General features: G+C 43.4%; 2 protein-coding genes across 5 annotated transcripts in view; one reads left to right on the forward strand and one right to left on the reverse strand.

The window, feature by feature from the left end:
- yeats2 (YEATS domain containing 2) overlaps window positions 1-2870 on the forward strand; it is a 39903-nt gene extending 37033 nt beyond the window's left edge. For all 3 annotated transcript variants that reach the window (XM_035423859.1, XM_035423857.1, XM_035423858.1), the window contains exon 30: window positions 597-2870. In XM_035423859.1, the coding sequence (XP_035279750.1) occupies window positions 597-717 (121 nt within the window). In that variant the 3' untranslated portion in view covers window positions 718-2870. The remainder of the gene's footprint in view (window positions 1-596) is intronic.
- A 2103-nt stretch (window positions 2871-4973) lies between these two features.
- map6d1 (MAP6 domain containing 1) lies at window positions 4974-11431 on the reverse strand. 2 transcript variants are annotated; one of them, XM_035420936.1, is made up of 3 exons: window positions 10380-11431; window positions 9126-9351; window positions 4974-5719 (listed from the first exon to the last, which is right to left on the reverse strand). In XM_035420936.1, the coding sequence occupies exons 1-3, from the start codon at window positions 10892-10894 to the stop codon at window positions 5690-5692; spliced, it is 771 nt and encodes a 256-aa protein (XP_035276827.1). In that variant the 5' UTR covers window positions 10895-11431; the 3' UTR covers window positions 4974-5689. The 2 variants fall into 2 exon arrangements, with proteins under 2 accessions (XP_035276827.1, XP_035276826.1); XM_035420935.1 differs by having other exon boundaries at window positions 4974-5702; window positions 10380-11399.
- Window positions 11432-15696: the final 4265 nt, after the last annotated feature.

Consider the following 15696-nt stretch of genomic DNA (forward strand, 5'->3'; position numbering starts at 1 on the left):
TCTCTTTATCAGTCCAGACAGAGGCTGGAGGTTAAAGCCTGAACAGCTCAATGGCAGGTTTTACGGAGTCCGCATCGACCGGCAGCGTTTTACTGCGTCCGCCATGTGGGCTTAACTAAGCCAATAGGACGCAGTGCGAGGACATTAGTTAAAGTGTGGGAACACCGAAAGAGCAAATTCCCTTTCGGGCTGTTAGATTTGTTTGAAGGACGGGGATGAGAAGACTCTCCGAGAGTCGCAGGTCACCTTTTCATAAGGCTGTTTAAATAACACGCGCGACCGGACCCATTCCACAAGGAGGAAGCTCGCTGCTCGCTGATGTCTGAGTTGAAATGAAGCTGCTGTCGTGTGTCATTGAACCTCTTGGGTTTTTTTGAATGTGTGAACTGTGCAATCAGCAATAAATGTGCTCCCCTCACAGTAAGTAGAAAGGTTTCTCTGTACCCCGCTCTCAGCATTGTCATTGTAGCCTCTGCCCCCCCCCCCACATTTGGGTTTGGGGTTAATTACAAATAATATCATGTAATGGTTGAAAAAGGTGTTGTATGCTGTAATTGGTTAAAAGAAGCCCCTCCTCTTCTCTCATGTTCTGTCAGAGTGCCCAGAGAAATCACAGCGATGGACATCCACCAGGCCGTCGGCAGCATTCCCACGTGCGACTTCCTCACCAACAAGTACATGGGCTTCCTGCTGAGGGACGGTGGCCATGACGACTGAGGGCGTGGCCTGAGAGCTGCCGGCCCAGGGACAGCCCCCCTCCCCAGCACACACCACCGGTGACCCAGCCCCTCGGCTCAAACGGAGAAGCTCTTCAACTGCAGTCAGGTGACCCTGAGCAGTCTAGGGTCCGCATGACATCACACAGGAAGCTGTGTCTCCCCGGCTGTAGATGCTGAAGATGAGAAGTGTAGTGGCAAGAGGAGCCCAGTTCCAGACGCTGTGCAAAGCCCCTCTGGCTCTTTCTACAGGAGCGTTTGCACAAGCTCACAATGCCGCGCTCAATCCTCTTCACTTGACCTCAGGGTGGGCGGAGCTTTTCAGTGTTCTCTCACCCGATTCGTGTTTCTTCATGCAATCGAGAGATGGGCGGAGTCGGGACTACTACTCCATCCATGTCCAGGATGATCAACTTCCAGCATCTCTCCCACCTTTCCCCCCTTTTCAAAACTACACTCACTCTATCTCTATTTACTCCCTCCACTCTTTCTTCTCTCTTCTACATTTCTCTCTCCTCTGTCTGGCTCCCTTTCTCAGCCAGCACCAGTTTAAATGCTGAGGAGACTGTAATTGTCTCAGTCCATACGATTAGTCAACCGTTTTTTTTTTCTATTTTTTTTTTTTTTTTAATCGAGAAGCGAAAAGGAAAAACTGCTGACGCTGCAGACTCACAGGAGAGAGGCTGAGCAGCCCAGCCTTGTACTTCAGAACAACAATCAAATGCCCCCCCACCCCCCACCCCCAGTTCCCCCACACGAGACCCTGTGAGCTCGATTGTTTCAGTATTGATCGACACGCCGCCTTCAGCTGTCTCTCTTCGTCCGTCTCGTACCTCAGTAACAGGACATGAGGGATGCAGGTGTGCGCCGAGACAAGGCTCCCGGTGTCCCAGTATTCCTCCACCGTCTTCAGGCCATGTCGTATCCGTCTGGGAATCATTTCAGCGCGTGCTTACAGCAGGGAAATAAACGTGCGGTCCTAGAGCCTCCGGAGCCCTTTTCACCGCGCCGCTATTCAGTGGCAGCGTTACGGAGGCGTTTCTAGGCGACACCGCCGCTCGATTTCCGCTGCCCAGGGAGCCTCCGGCTGTCCCTTTTATAAATGACCTCCCCCACGCAATTTTTCTTCCTCGGTTTTCCCGCTCACTCCTCAAGAGCGAGCAGGTAATATAATTTCACCGTCGCCTCGACATTTTAACCTGTCGATCTCGTCCCTGGAACGCTTTGTATTAGCCGGGTCTTAAAACGTTTATTGAAAACACGGTGTACCTCACGCTGTTGTAGTGCAGGGCGAGTGTGCTTGGGAGTGCCCTTAAAGTGCTTTGTCAGCACCCAGAAAGGCACGTCACGTGACCACCATCTTTAGCTACCATTGGCTACCGCAGAAACGGCAGTTTAGCGTCTGACACGTGACGTTTTTGAGTTTGCTTATGGTCCAAACCATACTGCAAAGAAAGCAGACAGTGTAGATTTTACTTCAATGAAGAGATCTGTAAAATCATGAGTTTAAGAGCTGCTCTTCACTCTTAAGTAATGATGTTTTTTTCCTGCGCTTTGTGAGGTATTTAAGGAAGTATTACTTTTTAAAAATTCATTTCACCAACTGGCAGTCTGGCAGTAGAAATGTGAAAAAATCAAGGCTTCTTTAGAATAATGGCAGAGCATGGTGCAGTTGGTCTGAATCTGAGCTAATTTCTTGGCATCTCAGGAGACAAAGTGGCCCACTCCAGTATCTTTCTGGAACATTCTAAATGTGTGCCCCATTTGATAACACCCACCTGTCGAAAAAAGGTGGGTGTTATCAAATGGTGGCAGTGATGGTGAGATAAGCCTTCTACAACAGATTTCATTTTAATTAAGAACATGGCCACTTCAGAGTCTAAACTAGGCTCAAGTGTAGTTTGTAAGAAGAATTCTGGGGCTTTCGTTGAATTCTTTCACTCCCACATAATAATTTCTTCATCGTGCACAAAGCTCTTCAACCCTGCTGCTTTTCAGTGCTGTTTGTACTTGACCACAACCTGAAGTGATTTTGCCGGTTCGACCAAATTTTATGTATTGTAGAATTCTTCTGACCGTTGTATTTTAATTTCTAATGCACACCAAAAGACTTGGATGGATATTCTTGTATTAAAAATGGAAAACATTGCAAAAGGTCTGTGGTGTTTGCTTTTGCAGTTGATTCTGGATGCAACTGTGACAGTGTGTTAAGAATGTTCTGAAGAAATGATGGATTAAAACACTGGTGTTTACGGTTAACCGGATTTATTGACCTACAGTATAGGTTTTAGAAGCTAAATTTATTTATTCTTATTCCACCTCTTGCAGGGACATTCTTGTTGCTATTACTATTACTACTATTATACAATCCAGAGAAGTGCAACAATATCACATTGTTAGCTCAATATGAGTTACTGAAATAATGCAAATATTCAGTGCTTGTTCTTGGGTTCTGTTTGTGGTTTTTCCAATTGGGAGAATGTCATCGTGGAAAGGTTAGAGGACATTGCTGCAAATTAACAACCCTGAAATTAAACACATTTATTTATGTTTATGGCTTCTTTGAAAAACAAGTGCTGAACTACCAATACATCTTTTCCGAATGGTAGCCAGTGATGGTTTTTGAAATACTGAACTCAGAAACTTCTCAAAGACTTTCCAAGGAGCTATGAGTTTTGCTGCCTTTCACATAAGTCACCGAAACAGATGCCGAGTCCCCTTGCGTTGCAGTTTTCCCTTAACTTTGAAGCTCAGACTTAAGCAAGTGTTATTGTTACTGGAAAAAAATGTAAGCGCTTGCTTCAACAGCCGAGGGACTAGCTGCAAAGCAGGTTTGAATATCTCCAGAGGGTGGAAAGGCTTTTTTTTTTTTTTTACCAGAATCCTCTTGTTAACTGTGGCTACTGAGCAAATCCTTTTGGGGGTTGAAGTCTAACTGTGCTGTCCAATAGAGGCCAGATTTATCTGCATGGTTTACATGCACACACACACTCACTCACTCACTCAGTCACTTGCACACACAAGCACACACATACACACACACACATACGCACACACACACACACACTCACTCACTCACTCACACACACAAGCACACACACACACACACACATACGCACACACACACACTCTGCTGTTTAAAATAATCGTAGATGTCCCGTTTTTTTCCTGCTGGATTTGAGGGGATTACAGTCGGGGTCGTTGATAAAGCAGCTTTGTGCAGAGCTAGTATTGGGGTCAAATGAAAGGATGTTCTTTAAAAAAGATGAATTGTGTGTCCGCTGGATTTGACTCACTTTGCTCTATTTTATCCTTTTCAGTAAAAGAAAAAGGGAAAAGCAGTAGGGTAGTTGGTCTGGGAAAACAATTAAGGAATAATCAGATTTTGGTGCAGGTTTATTATCGGCCTAGACTCATTTTGAGCCTGGGGTGCGGGTGCTGCAAAATTCATGTTCAGGCAGGGATGGGGGGGGGGGGGGGGGGGGGGGGGAAGAGGGCATCAAAGACGTCAGCAAGTTTCGGAGCGGGCTCCAAGTCATCTGTCCATCATAGTAACGGCACACCTGTCTATGGAACACCGCGTGTCGATTCTTCTTTCTCGCTCTCCTCCCCCTCACTGCGCCTCTCGCTGGGTTTTTCCCCTGTTCGGAAGCAGTCTCAGAGCGATTTGAATAAAGCCCCCTCGCTTATACCGTTCATGCGCTTCGCGCGGTCTGCTGTGCATCCGTTTTAGCCGCAGGGAGCCGGTGCCTCCGGTACACCACCGCTACACCGGCCGGGCTTACATAAGGCATGGGGCCGTGCTGCTGTTATCGCTAACGGAGCTGCTGTTGTGTGCGCATTCGATTGGTGGACACCGTCATCCAGAATGACTCAGGTGGCCTCCCTTTTACATAAACAGATTTGCAGTGCTCCTGATGAAGTGCTTTGCCCAGTAGTTATGCCAGAATCATAGAATCGGCAAGGCTTGTTCATTTGAAAGTGTCTTGGAGGATATCGACTCAAACGTTTTCATAAATAAATAGTCTTTCTATTTATTCCTTAACAAAGGGACAATTCTTAACAAAGGGACAATATTTATGTATTGTCCCTTTGTAAAATTTTTTTATTTTTTGGAGGGAGTTAAATCTGTTCTTTGTTTGTTCTTCCAAGAATACTGCTGTAGCCGTCCTTAGATTTCTGTAAGATATTTTCTAAATGTTATTCACAGATTTCAAATGGGTTTTTGTTAAGAAGGGCAAACTTTACTGCCTGCAATAGATTTGACACTTTATTTTTGAAATAAGTTGGTGAAATGATTGACAATTGAAATAAATGAGAGCAAACATTAAGAACATAATAGTTTATTCTAACTTAAAATTTATTTACATAAATCATCTATCTTTTCTTAACGTCTTTAAAAATTAAATTAAACAAACACTGAGTAGTTTCTCAAAATTTCTGAATTCATTAAAAATTAAATAATTCCATATATCTTTGTGCAGACATAAAGGGACCGCTATACATTATAGGTGTCAGACTAGATGTAGCATACTTAAAAACTTTGAAACTTCAAAAAATAAAAAGAATCATTCCAGTTCAACATTCAACAAGCACACACATGTACACACAAATTTCACAGGGCAGCCATTGTGTTAGCTTCTAACACTGCAGAAAGCTCATCTAAACTATTTGATAACATGCACGCTTGATCCTCTGGGAATTCCACATTTTAACAATTAAAATTATTTTTAAAAATCTCTGTGTTGCACAGAGTCTCATTCAGTAGCCACTGCCTTTCACATTGGTAGAATCCTTCCAAAAAATTATTTCTCTTGCATAGATTTCACATGTTGTGGATGGAATAAAAATATAGCCTCGTTCTTTTCCTTTTCACTGAACAATCTACAGAAGAGTTTTAGGAGCCCTTCATATGTTGAATATCCTGGATCCGCTTTGGAAAACAGCAGAGGGATTGGGAGAGAGCTTGGTTTTCACCAGCTGTTCCTGCAAGAAAAGAAAGACTGCTCTTGATCCTCAGGAGAGTCACTTTGAAGAAAAACTGCAAACACGACCTTCTATCGTACAAATCAAAGCCACGTGTTTGGTCTTGCCCACAAAATACACAAAATTCCCCTTATATGTTTTGATCTGATCCCAAAATGGAGAGAGCTTTGATACTGGCAGTACCACCCAGTATCACAGATTTATGAACACTTGCATCTTTTCAGTGGGAGGTTATCCTTTCAATAAAAGCAATACTTGAGTACTAGATAGTGGAATACAAATTTGGCATTTGTAGGGATGTGAAAAAAGTTGTGAAAAGTTTCCACAAATTAGAAATTAGAATCATTTAACATAGAGCTATATGATTTGTGGTTTGCTTTGATCATCTCTGGTCATGTTTCTAACTCCATATAGCAGTGGATTATGTTAGCATTTCTAAACAAATATACTCAATATACAGTTTTCAGACATGATAATTAGAATTACATATTAACCCATAGAAAAAAATTAAAATAGTTTAATTCTAGAAGAAAAGTGGTAATCTTCTGCAATTGACGCATACAGCTAAGCTTGCTGCCTAACAACAACTCGGTGGCAGAAAAGTGCTTTAGCTTTGTAGACAGAGAAAAGGGCTGGCATGAAACAGAAGGAAATTATTAATATTTATACTGTAAAAAAAACATAGTCCTGTATGACATAAATAGATAGCTGCATAACCTCACATGTGGCCCGGTTTGGTAATCGGGTCAAGAGCTGCTGCTGTCACCAGAGATACAGAACATGACCAGTTTGCTTGGGCAGTCATGGGACATCTGCCCTGCCGTCAGAACATTGACGCTGTAGACTTGACACCACACTAGGCTGATGTCATCACCTGTCCAATAATAATACAGGGACACATCCCTGGGGCTAAAACCCTGCCAGAAACTGAGAACCAATATAAATTCAATGAGGACCACTGTCATAAAGTAAATGGATTAAGTCATAGGAACTGCACAAATATAGCCAATTCCTGCTTTGCTGTTTCTCTGATTCGTACACAGTTTAAGAGAATAACCATGAAATTCTCTGGTTCGGTCAATTAGCTTGCTGTTGATAAAATCTGTTTCCTTAAATTGAATTGCCGGAAAATAGGCCATCTTTTGGGAAACAGGATGTTTATGGCTGGCCTTTGGGGGAAGAGGAAAGGATGGACATGATAAAAATAAGAGCAGCAGTGATGTGGGAGGGGGTGGCTGAGAACACAGCGCCAGTGCGGTCCGCTTGCTTTTGAAAGCTGGTGAACCACAGCTTCAAAAGGAGCCTGAGAGGTTCTGAACCCCCCAACCCCCCCCCCTTCTTTTCTTTCTTTTCTCTCTCTCTCTCTCTCTCCCTCCCCTTTTCTTTCTCTCTCTTAAATTAGATTCCTTCTGAAAGGGCTGCGCTTGCTGTAACACATTCGCACTTTTAGCCAAATGGAAAATAATCCGTCATTCTGTCGCTGAGGTGCACGCCGTCCCCCGAGGCCTCCTGGGCTGGCTCAGGAGCCGGCTGAAACCGGGCATCGTGGGAAAGGAGAGAATCCCAGTCAATCACTGCTGCCAGTGGACGCTAACCCCCCCATTCCCCTACCGCAAGACACTGGTCCAGGATCAGTGGTTGCAAGTTTAATCCATCCCCAAAACACTTCTGAGCCAGTTTTGAAGTGCCTGTGCTGAGAAGCATTGCCCAAAGCTTCAGTAAACTAAGCTAGAAAGCAAGGGTGGCAGGAGAAAAGTTGATGGGCATTCTTATCATACTCGTCCATCCATGGCATTATTCACTGTTACAAATTAAAAACGTCTGGCAAGTTCTTGTTCCCCATTTACCTACGCACCAACCCAGCTGTATAACTGCTGGAGTGATTAGTTAATATGCCTCGCCCCAACAAAGCAACTGTGTCCCCACCTAAAAAAACAATCAAAACCTATTGTCAAGACTACTGCTCACCTGGGCTCAAAAGTATGATATAATCTTCACATTCACCATCATCAGTATTCACCCTGTAGGTGTTAGTAAGGGATTGCTATGAAAGGGTACCCCACCTACTTTTTTGTCTTCATATGGAAGTGGGTGTGCAAGTTGGAACAATGTTCACACCCACCAAAATGTGAAATTATGGTTTAACATGAAATATCACCAACTGCTATTTGATCCAAATCGGTTTGGGTAATATCGATATAAGCTTCAATCGACTGCATTGAGTATTTGTTTGTATGTAATTGTTCACCTTGCAAACTCCATGAAGTGGATGCACCTGCTTGGTCTGCAACTTTCCCCTTGGACCCCAGTTCGGGGTGCCCAAAGCCGTTGATTCAGTTATGCGGGGAGGTTTGTCAGGGTCGATGTGCCCCATAACAGGATTTCACTTATCACCTCAGTATTAATGGAAATAACAGAAATCCATCTGGACATCATGTTGAGGCACTCTGCTCGTGGCTGTGGATTCAGTGGTTCGCAGGGCCATTACATTAAAATGTAAATGGACTTAATGGCACAGCAGGGCAAACTGGAGTGCCATTTCTCCCAGGCACCTCTTCTCGTCTGTTTGTTGCTTCTGAGCAAATGAAAGGGCAATAGGATGCAATCCTGTGCCTCTGCCTTTATTAGTCAGTTAACTTTCAGAGGGCGATGTTAAGAGAGGAAGAGGCTCGCTCTGCCACGCATTCCTTTGTGGACCCTGCGGCTGGTGCGGTGTTGGAGATCTTTTTTGATATTTGTATTGGGGCGTGGTTTCCCCATGTCTCCTCTTTAGGCATTAGGCAGATGAGATGCAGTGGGATGAATGGCTGTCTGGCACCCCCGGACAGATCAAAGTCATCTCCCTTGCTCAAAGTTTCAGCAGATGGCCTGGAGAGTTTGGGGGGGGGGGGGAGGGGGAGTTGCTCTGAACTGAGTCACGCAAAGGCTGTTTGGCGTAGGCTGGCTGGGGGTGGGCGGGGGGATTAAGAGGGTGAAGAAGCACCTGGCCTGGTCCCCTGTGGCCGCCTACGGCCCAGTCAGGCAATTCAAACTGATCCCAGTACAGAGCCAGACGTAAAGTTTGCCCACTCCTTCAACACTAGAGGCTTCTCAGAGCAGAGCTTTGAAACTTGGATTTTATCTGGGTCTACATGAACCAGCTCTTCCTTTGAGAGCATCTGTTCTATTCTTGACTTTGGATTTACTGGTAAACAGGACCACATGCAGTTGTGTAAATGAGTGCAAAATGAAGCCGTGTGCCATCATTTTGTTATAATGGACTCTGAGTAGAGCCATATTCTTTGTAGTCTCGAGACTGGTTGATGTGATCCAGTCTAGTTAGACTATTATGTGATCACAAGCAAATTTATATATACATCTCTTCCCCCATTCATGCTCATAGTGTGAAAAGCGAATTAAGAAAAATCAGTGCCGGGGGCTCACCTGTCCCTTGATCCCGATGCTGAGTTCTGGCCTCTCAGGTTGGCTGTTTTGCTGGCTGCTGGGCACCTCCACCTGTAACACCTCCATCTGTTTGAAGGAGTCACTGCTGAAGGCTGCCTGGTAGCTGGTTTCAGGGGGGACCTCAAAACTGCCAGAGCTCACGTATGTGGGTCTCTTTCGAGTTTGCTTGGCTGGTCTCGCTCCCGTCCAGGGGCGGTATTCTTGCCTACACACACATACACATGTAAAGCTAAGTGAATATAAAGTCTGTGCTCTTTGCATTTAGCAATAGCTGTCTCGTTTTAAGAGAATTGACTACTACGTTGATTTCAGTAGTGATATGACTCATATCTGTGCCATTGCAAAACGATGGATGTGAAATGGCATTGCTTATTCACCAGCACACCTACTTACATATAGCTCTCATACACGGTAAAGCAGGGGTGGGGAACCTTGGGAGAACAGTTAATGATCTTGAACCAGTGGCAGCATCTCGGTAAAAAGACAGTGCCGCTGACCGAGATTAACTGAAAGAAGAAGCCAATCAGCGACATTATAAGCCCTGATGTGGAATTAATTTAATGGCACGTCTAATGACCTCCATTGGGGCTTGCATGGCGCTAAGGGAAAGAGATTTCTGAGGAAATAGACCTGGGTTGGGGAGGGGTAAACGAGCCATCTACGCGTATCATTCGTTTTCTCTCTCTCCCTCTGCTCGTAAATAATAACATTCATAATAACTTTTTCCATTATGTAAAAAATTCGCGCGCATATTTGAGTGCATCGTGTTGTTAAGTAATATTTTACCTATAATGTGATAATTGTTGTATGATTGTATCCCTTTCTTATGTATGGTCGATAGCATTTTCGTCCCCGTTGCTGCATTTCATTTTTCGTCACTGCCCAACGCAATACGGGAAGTATCAAGAACTCTGTTGAATGTATTAATCTGAGACGCTCTACGATTAACAAAAGGGTAATCTGAACATTTAGTTTCCACTATAAGCAATTCATTTCAACAGAAACATAGGCTATGTAGAACGTATTCTGATAAAAAAGAAACGAAGAAAATATGTGTACTATAAACTTTGCGCTGGTTTTCTGCATTGGAGCTCAGCATACTTGTTTGTTATTCTGGACACAGTTGTGCGCAAATTGTCAAGCGGGAAAGTTAAAGCACGCGTGAACTTTGCTCGTGCCAGGTAGCGATCTTGGCTTTACAGTGCTGAAAGAACAGCTCCAACAGCTACTTACCTGTACGAGCTTATTTTGGCGGTTCCTATCGGCGGTTTTCCCCACTTCTGCCTATTTTGATCATCTTTGATCTCCTTTTGCTGGTTTGTATTGTGATAATTATGGTCAGGACTATCCGTGAGAGAATCCCCCTTTCCGCCGTTGCTAATCCAAGGGAAATTGTCCTTTTTTGGAATTGGCCAAGGCTTGAAATCCTGTTTGTATTGGGTAACACTCGAAAAAGGCACACCGGAGGGATGGTTATCCTCGCGGGGCTTGGAGCTCGAATCTCTCCGCGCTCGCCACGATCTCCTGTTCCCAGCCTCCGGCTCCAACTGCGATCCTCTGTGATCTGGTGTGGAATAGTCGTTCCTCTGAGCCTTGTCCACTGGGACGTATTTGGTGACGGATCGCACCTCTTGGTCTGTGATTTCGGAGTAGTTCTGAATCGTCAACGGGACCGAGAGATCGGATTTGTCGAACTGGTTCCAGAACCGAGCCAAACAGCACACTCTACTAATGCACGGCCAAGCCATAATAAGGATTTGGTTCAAAATGAAGAAAAAGAAAAAAAATTATGGGAAGGGGGTGGCGTAGAGCTTTACATACAGAAGTGCCCACATATGTCCATTCCTTGAAAATTTCGCCAGCGTGCTATCTCCATGTCAGTGTGCAGGAATGCCAGGCTGAGCAAGGCAGCTTGTGCTGTCGGGACTTTGTCATTACACATTCATCTCACGTGGTCTGAACGGCTCTACTTGATGCAGAATAAATCCATAACGGCTCATCTAGTGACTGACTCTAGGAAAGGAATGATGGGTTTGCTCTTCGGTGCGTGGTGTAGTTACCATGATCTTCGCGGGAAGGCGTGGTGAATTAAATACATTTCAATTGCACAAAACTGCGCGCTATGTTTTAGACACTTATTGCTATTCCGTGAACATCTTAGACATTAAAAACGGTTTCGTCTTTAAATCGGTTCAGGTATCTACAGAACGGTGAAAGACACCGAGTGCAGTAACGTTGCACATAAATTTGCGTAATTGTGCGAGAGGGTAAGCTCTGGCGACATTGCGCCATCAACAACTAAATTACTTCTTGGGATGTCGGGAACGCTGCCAACCCAACCCCCTTGCCCTTTCTAATGGGTTCTCCGCCAAAGAAACATGGAAACTGGATGTACTCCTGCCTGCCTTTTATGCTTGACAGTTCTGAATTTATTAGGTCAATTTGTGTTGTGTTGTGTTGTTCTAGTGATTGTTCATTCTTATTGTATTAAAAAGCAATTTGAGCACTTTTACAGTAATTGCTTAGTAGGCCTACAGGTATCACTATGTGAATACGTCATTCTTTTATTGGAATTCCACGAGGAGGGCTCAGCCAGAAACTGTTTTGTGGTACTTAACTCTGGTTGCTTATGACAAGGGAACTTTAATTTGATACTGGGTTACCGATAAGCAGATAAAGTCCCGTTTGCAGCTTGCCTTGCAAACATCGTGATATGATTTCATGTCGGTTGACCTGCTTGAAGTAAATTGGTTCATATTTTCCCAGTTGAAACACTGCGCCTGTTGGACATGGTTGGCAATATCCTCTTAGCTCTTTGTCCTCTCGTTGTTAAAGCCGTGGGTTCAAAGACCCGACTATCTGCTACTTTTCCCCCAAGCGCCCAGAGTGCCTGATATGGTCCTTTGATTTGATTTTAAAACTAGCATTTTTATTATCATTGTTGCTGTCATTAATTTCCATTCGTTCATTTTGGTTAATTGTATTTTGTAAAATAACTGGGTGCCATAAAACAGTTTTTTTGGGTCAGTGTGCCTTTTCTCAGTTTGAGAACCTGCCCCTCAAAAGTTCTCTGCACTGCCCTGTTTATCAACCTATGATGTGTGCACGTGCTCACATCGGACCTGTCTAAATGCAATGTGTGAACAGCCTGCTGGGCTACATGCTTATAGGTGTCTGGGGAGATCAGGCATGTTGGAGAAACCATGATACCATCTAAATGTATCAAGAGTAACTGCTATCTTTATAGATAAATTATGCCATAAACCAAAAACAGAATACAAATGAGAAGTTATGTCCTAGATTCACATGGGGTGCCTGAGTTACTTTACATCACATTACATTTTTTATGATCCTGTTATCCATAGGGACTTGTAATGCAACTGAGTTATGAGCAACAGGTCCATAACAACATGCTGCAACATCACAGAAGCACTATGCAAGTTAACTTATGCTTACTTTAAACCAGGCGCACACCTGCCTACAACACACAGCTTGTTTAAATATACAGATAATATTTGCAAGCCATAAGAATTATGCAGTCTAAAGAGGTGGAGTTACGTGACATTACATTGTGAAGAAGAGCACATATTTGGCTCAATGGCAGTGAAACAGCATGTTCTGTCCTCTGAGTAATTATTACAGAGACCTTGACCACAGTACTCTTGGTAAAACAATCAAAATGCATTTTGAACGACCCCTAAAATTTAAGACCAATATTTTGTTTCTGATTTGTAATATTATGTCTCCCTCTGCAGATGGAATTTAGAACTACATTGCCCCTACCCTAAACACTTGCACAGTAGCTGTCTTCATATTTGTGCTGAATGCAAACTGTATTGGCTGTAGGAGGTGAGAAACCTTTTTTTATATTATACAGTTCTATTTAATTAAATTTGTTTAAATATTTCTTCACATCAATATGTCCCTGAGCACTGAACATTTAAAAACAATAATTAAAATTAAAGCCAGGCATAATTAAGTCACTTGCATATGCAGATAAAGACAAAATAAACGTAAGTGTTATCAGTTGGATTTAAAAAATACTGAGCCCTGACCTGAATCCCATAGAAGATGTGTGGACTGAACTGAAAAAGCGTGTCTGAGCAAGGAGGCCCACAAACCTGACTGAATTACTCCCGTTCTGTCAGGAGGAATGGGCAAAAATTCCAGAAAAGTATTGTGAGAAGCTTGTGGATGGCTACCCCAAGCGTTTGATTCAAGTTAAGCAATTAAAAAGCAATGCCACCAAATACTAACAAAGTGTATGTACATTTTTGACCCACTGAAAATCTGATATAATACATAAAAGCTGAAATGAATCTGTCTTATTATTTTGAAATGACCTTTTATGGAAATAAAGTAGATACCCTAACTATTCATACATGAAATGTATGGTAACATGAAATGTGTGGAGTTGTGAAAAATTGAGTTTGAATGTTTTTAGCCTAGGTGTATGTAAACTTTTGGCCTCAACTGTATTTTCTGTCTTTGTGTAAACTGTCACACATCAAATATTTAAAATAAATAACATCCGCTTTTTAAATTTTCTTTTTGATTTGCTTGAACAACATCTGTCTTTTGCTCCCATTTACTGCAGAGGTGGCGGCATTTCATCACAGCGATCTGCGCATTTCACAAACTCGTTTGGTGGTTGGAAATTCACGTTGCTTAAGGCTATGACTGCAGTACTCCGACAGAGAACAGAACTGACGCCGTTACAATTATGCGGCTGCTTTTCTAACCATTATGCTACACTGCCGCACACATTACAAAGGATTGCAACATCGCTTAAAAACCTCATCCACTTTTAACGGCCCCCTTAGGTCGAAGCCCATACTAATTGGGAAACCGGGATTAATGCGCCACAAGCAGACACGTAAAGCCTATTCAACCTCGGCTGTTTCTTAATGAAGCTAATATTTGTGAAAACTGTTTTTCGTCCGAGCAAAACTACCGGAACTATTAAACTTATTCTTTATTCTTTATTCTATTCTTTGTCTAATCGATCTCTTTTTTTTTTTTTCTTAACAAAAAAAAAGGCACAACATTTAAGGTAAAACAGCATTCATGATACTGGTCTGCTCCTGAATAATATTGCGACCACGTGTCATTACTGCCTTAGTATGAGCCTTTTAAAGTTTTAAAATCTTTTAAGTCACTAATTCAAACTAGTCTGATATCTTTCCTAAACTGGTGTAGTGAAGTGTAAACTTGGCTGAGCGGAAGTCCATTGATGACAGTGTGAGAGTGTGCGTCAACGTCGAAAGGCCACATGGAGGCGCCCTAACAACGCAATCGAGTAATGCCTGTGCTCAAGCGCAGTAGACGTGGCTGACTTGCCCGCCCATTCCCTGATACCGCTTGTTCTCTGCACCAATCTGCCAATCCATTGCCACTCTGTGGGAAATGTATAGTTCCATGTAAAGAAGATGAGTCATAATGCCTTAATGCTTAATACTTAGTTACCCCCTTACCTGTTATCTCTCTCTCTCTCTCGCTCTCTCTCTCTCTCTCTCTCTCCATAATATATATGGATATCAATTTAACCAGTTATTAGATGAGCTTTTGTTTTTTTACACAATTGTCAGAGCCTCCAACTTAGAATAGGCCTATTCTAGGCTAACTCATGTCATGTAAGAAAACACGATAAGGTTATTCGTTGATTTAAAAGTCAGACACTATATAAGACTACATTCCTCAAAATTCAAACCTTTTTTTAAAAATGTGAGCTGACCACTGAACTCAAAATTCTCTAGGTACAGTGGAACGATTCAAAGTGTGTCCATTAGAGGACAGTGTTGCTGCATTGAATCTGTGTAGCAATGATTTGTATGCTCTTTTAGTACACAGCGGGGCTTTTGGAGGGTTTTGTGTCAGGTAGGTAATGACAGGGGCCCTCCACTCTTTGCCTTTGGTAACTATTTTCTTTCTCATGCTTTGCTTCATATGTTTTGACTAATGAAGTGATTTTCATGCCACAGCGGCTTTGTTGGTAAACCCCCCTCTCTCTCTCTTCAGTGTTCTGAAATCGGGAGAGCGAACCCACGCATTGCGTGCTCGCCAAAGCGGCGAGAAAACCCCGCGAATACGCTCACGAGGGCGCGGCACGTGCCTCCCTCTCCACACATGCACATGTAATGTCCTACACATGCACACACGGAGCCTGTGACTCTGTACGTACATGCCTGTGTCCCAAGGGGCGCAAGCTAGAGACAAATGCCATGCCGTGAGATTTACAGTATGATAAACAATGGCCCCGCTTCAATGATGTCCCTTACAGGTTCACCGAAATGGTACACAAGCTCCTTTTCTTGTCCATGCCATGTATGTACTCACATTGACCGATCCCTGAGTACATACCGTAACACACTTGTGAAAATAACAATGGTTGCCATTTCTTTACTCGTATAATGAGGGTAATAAAAGTAGTGTCATACTCAGGCAAACACGTACACACACACACACACACACACACACAACACCCCACCAGCCAGCCAGCCATGCTAACATTGGTATTCGGCGGTCCCCGAGCGCAGCTAATGCTTTGACG

This window comes from Anguilla anguilla, chromosome 6 (assembly GCF_013347855.1).
Source record: "Anguilla anguilla isolate fAngAng1 chromosome 6, fAngAng1.pri, whole genome shotgun sequence".
NCBI classification, from domain to species: Eukaryota; Metazoa; Chordata; class Actinopteri; order Anguilliformes; family Anguillidae; genus Anguilla; species Anguilla anguilla.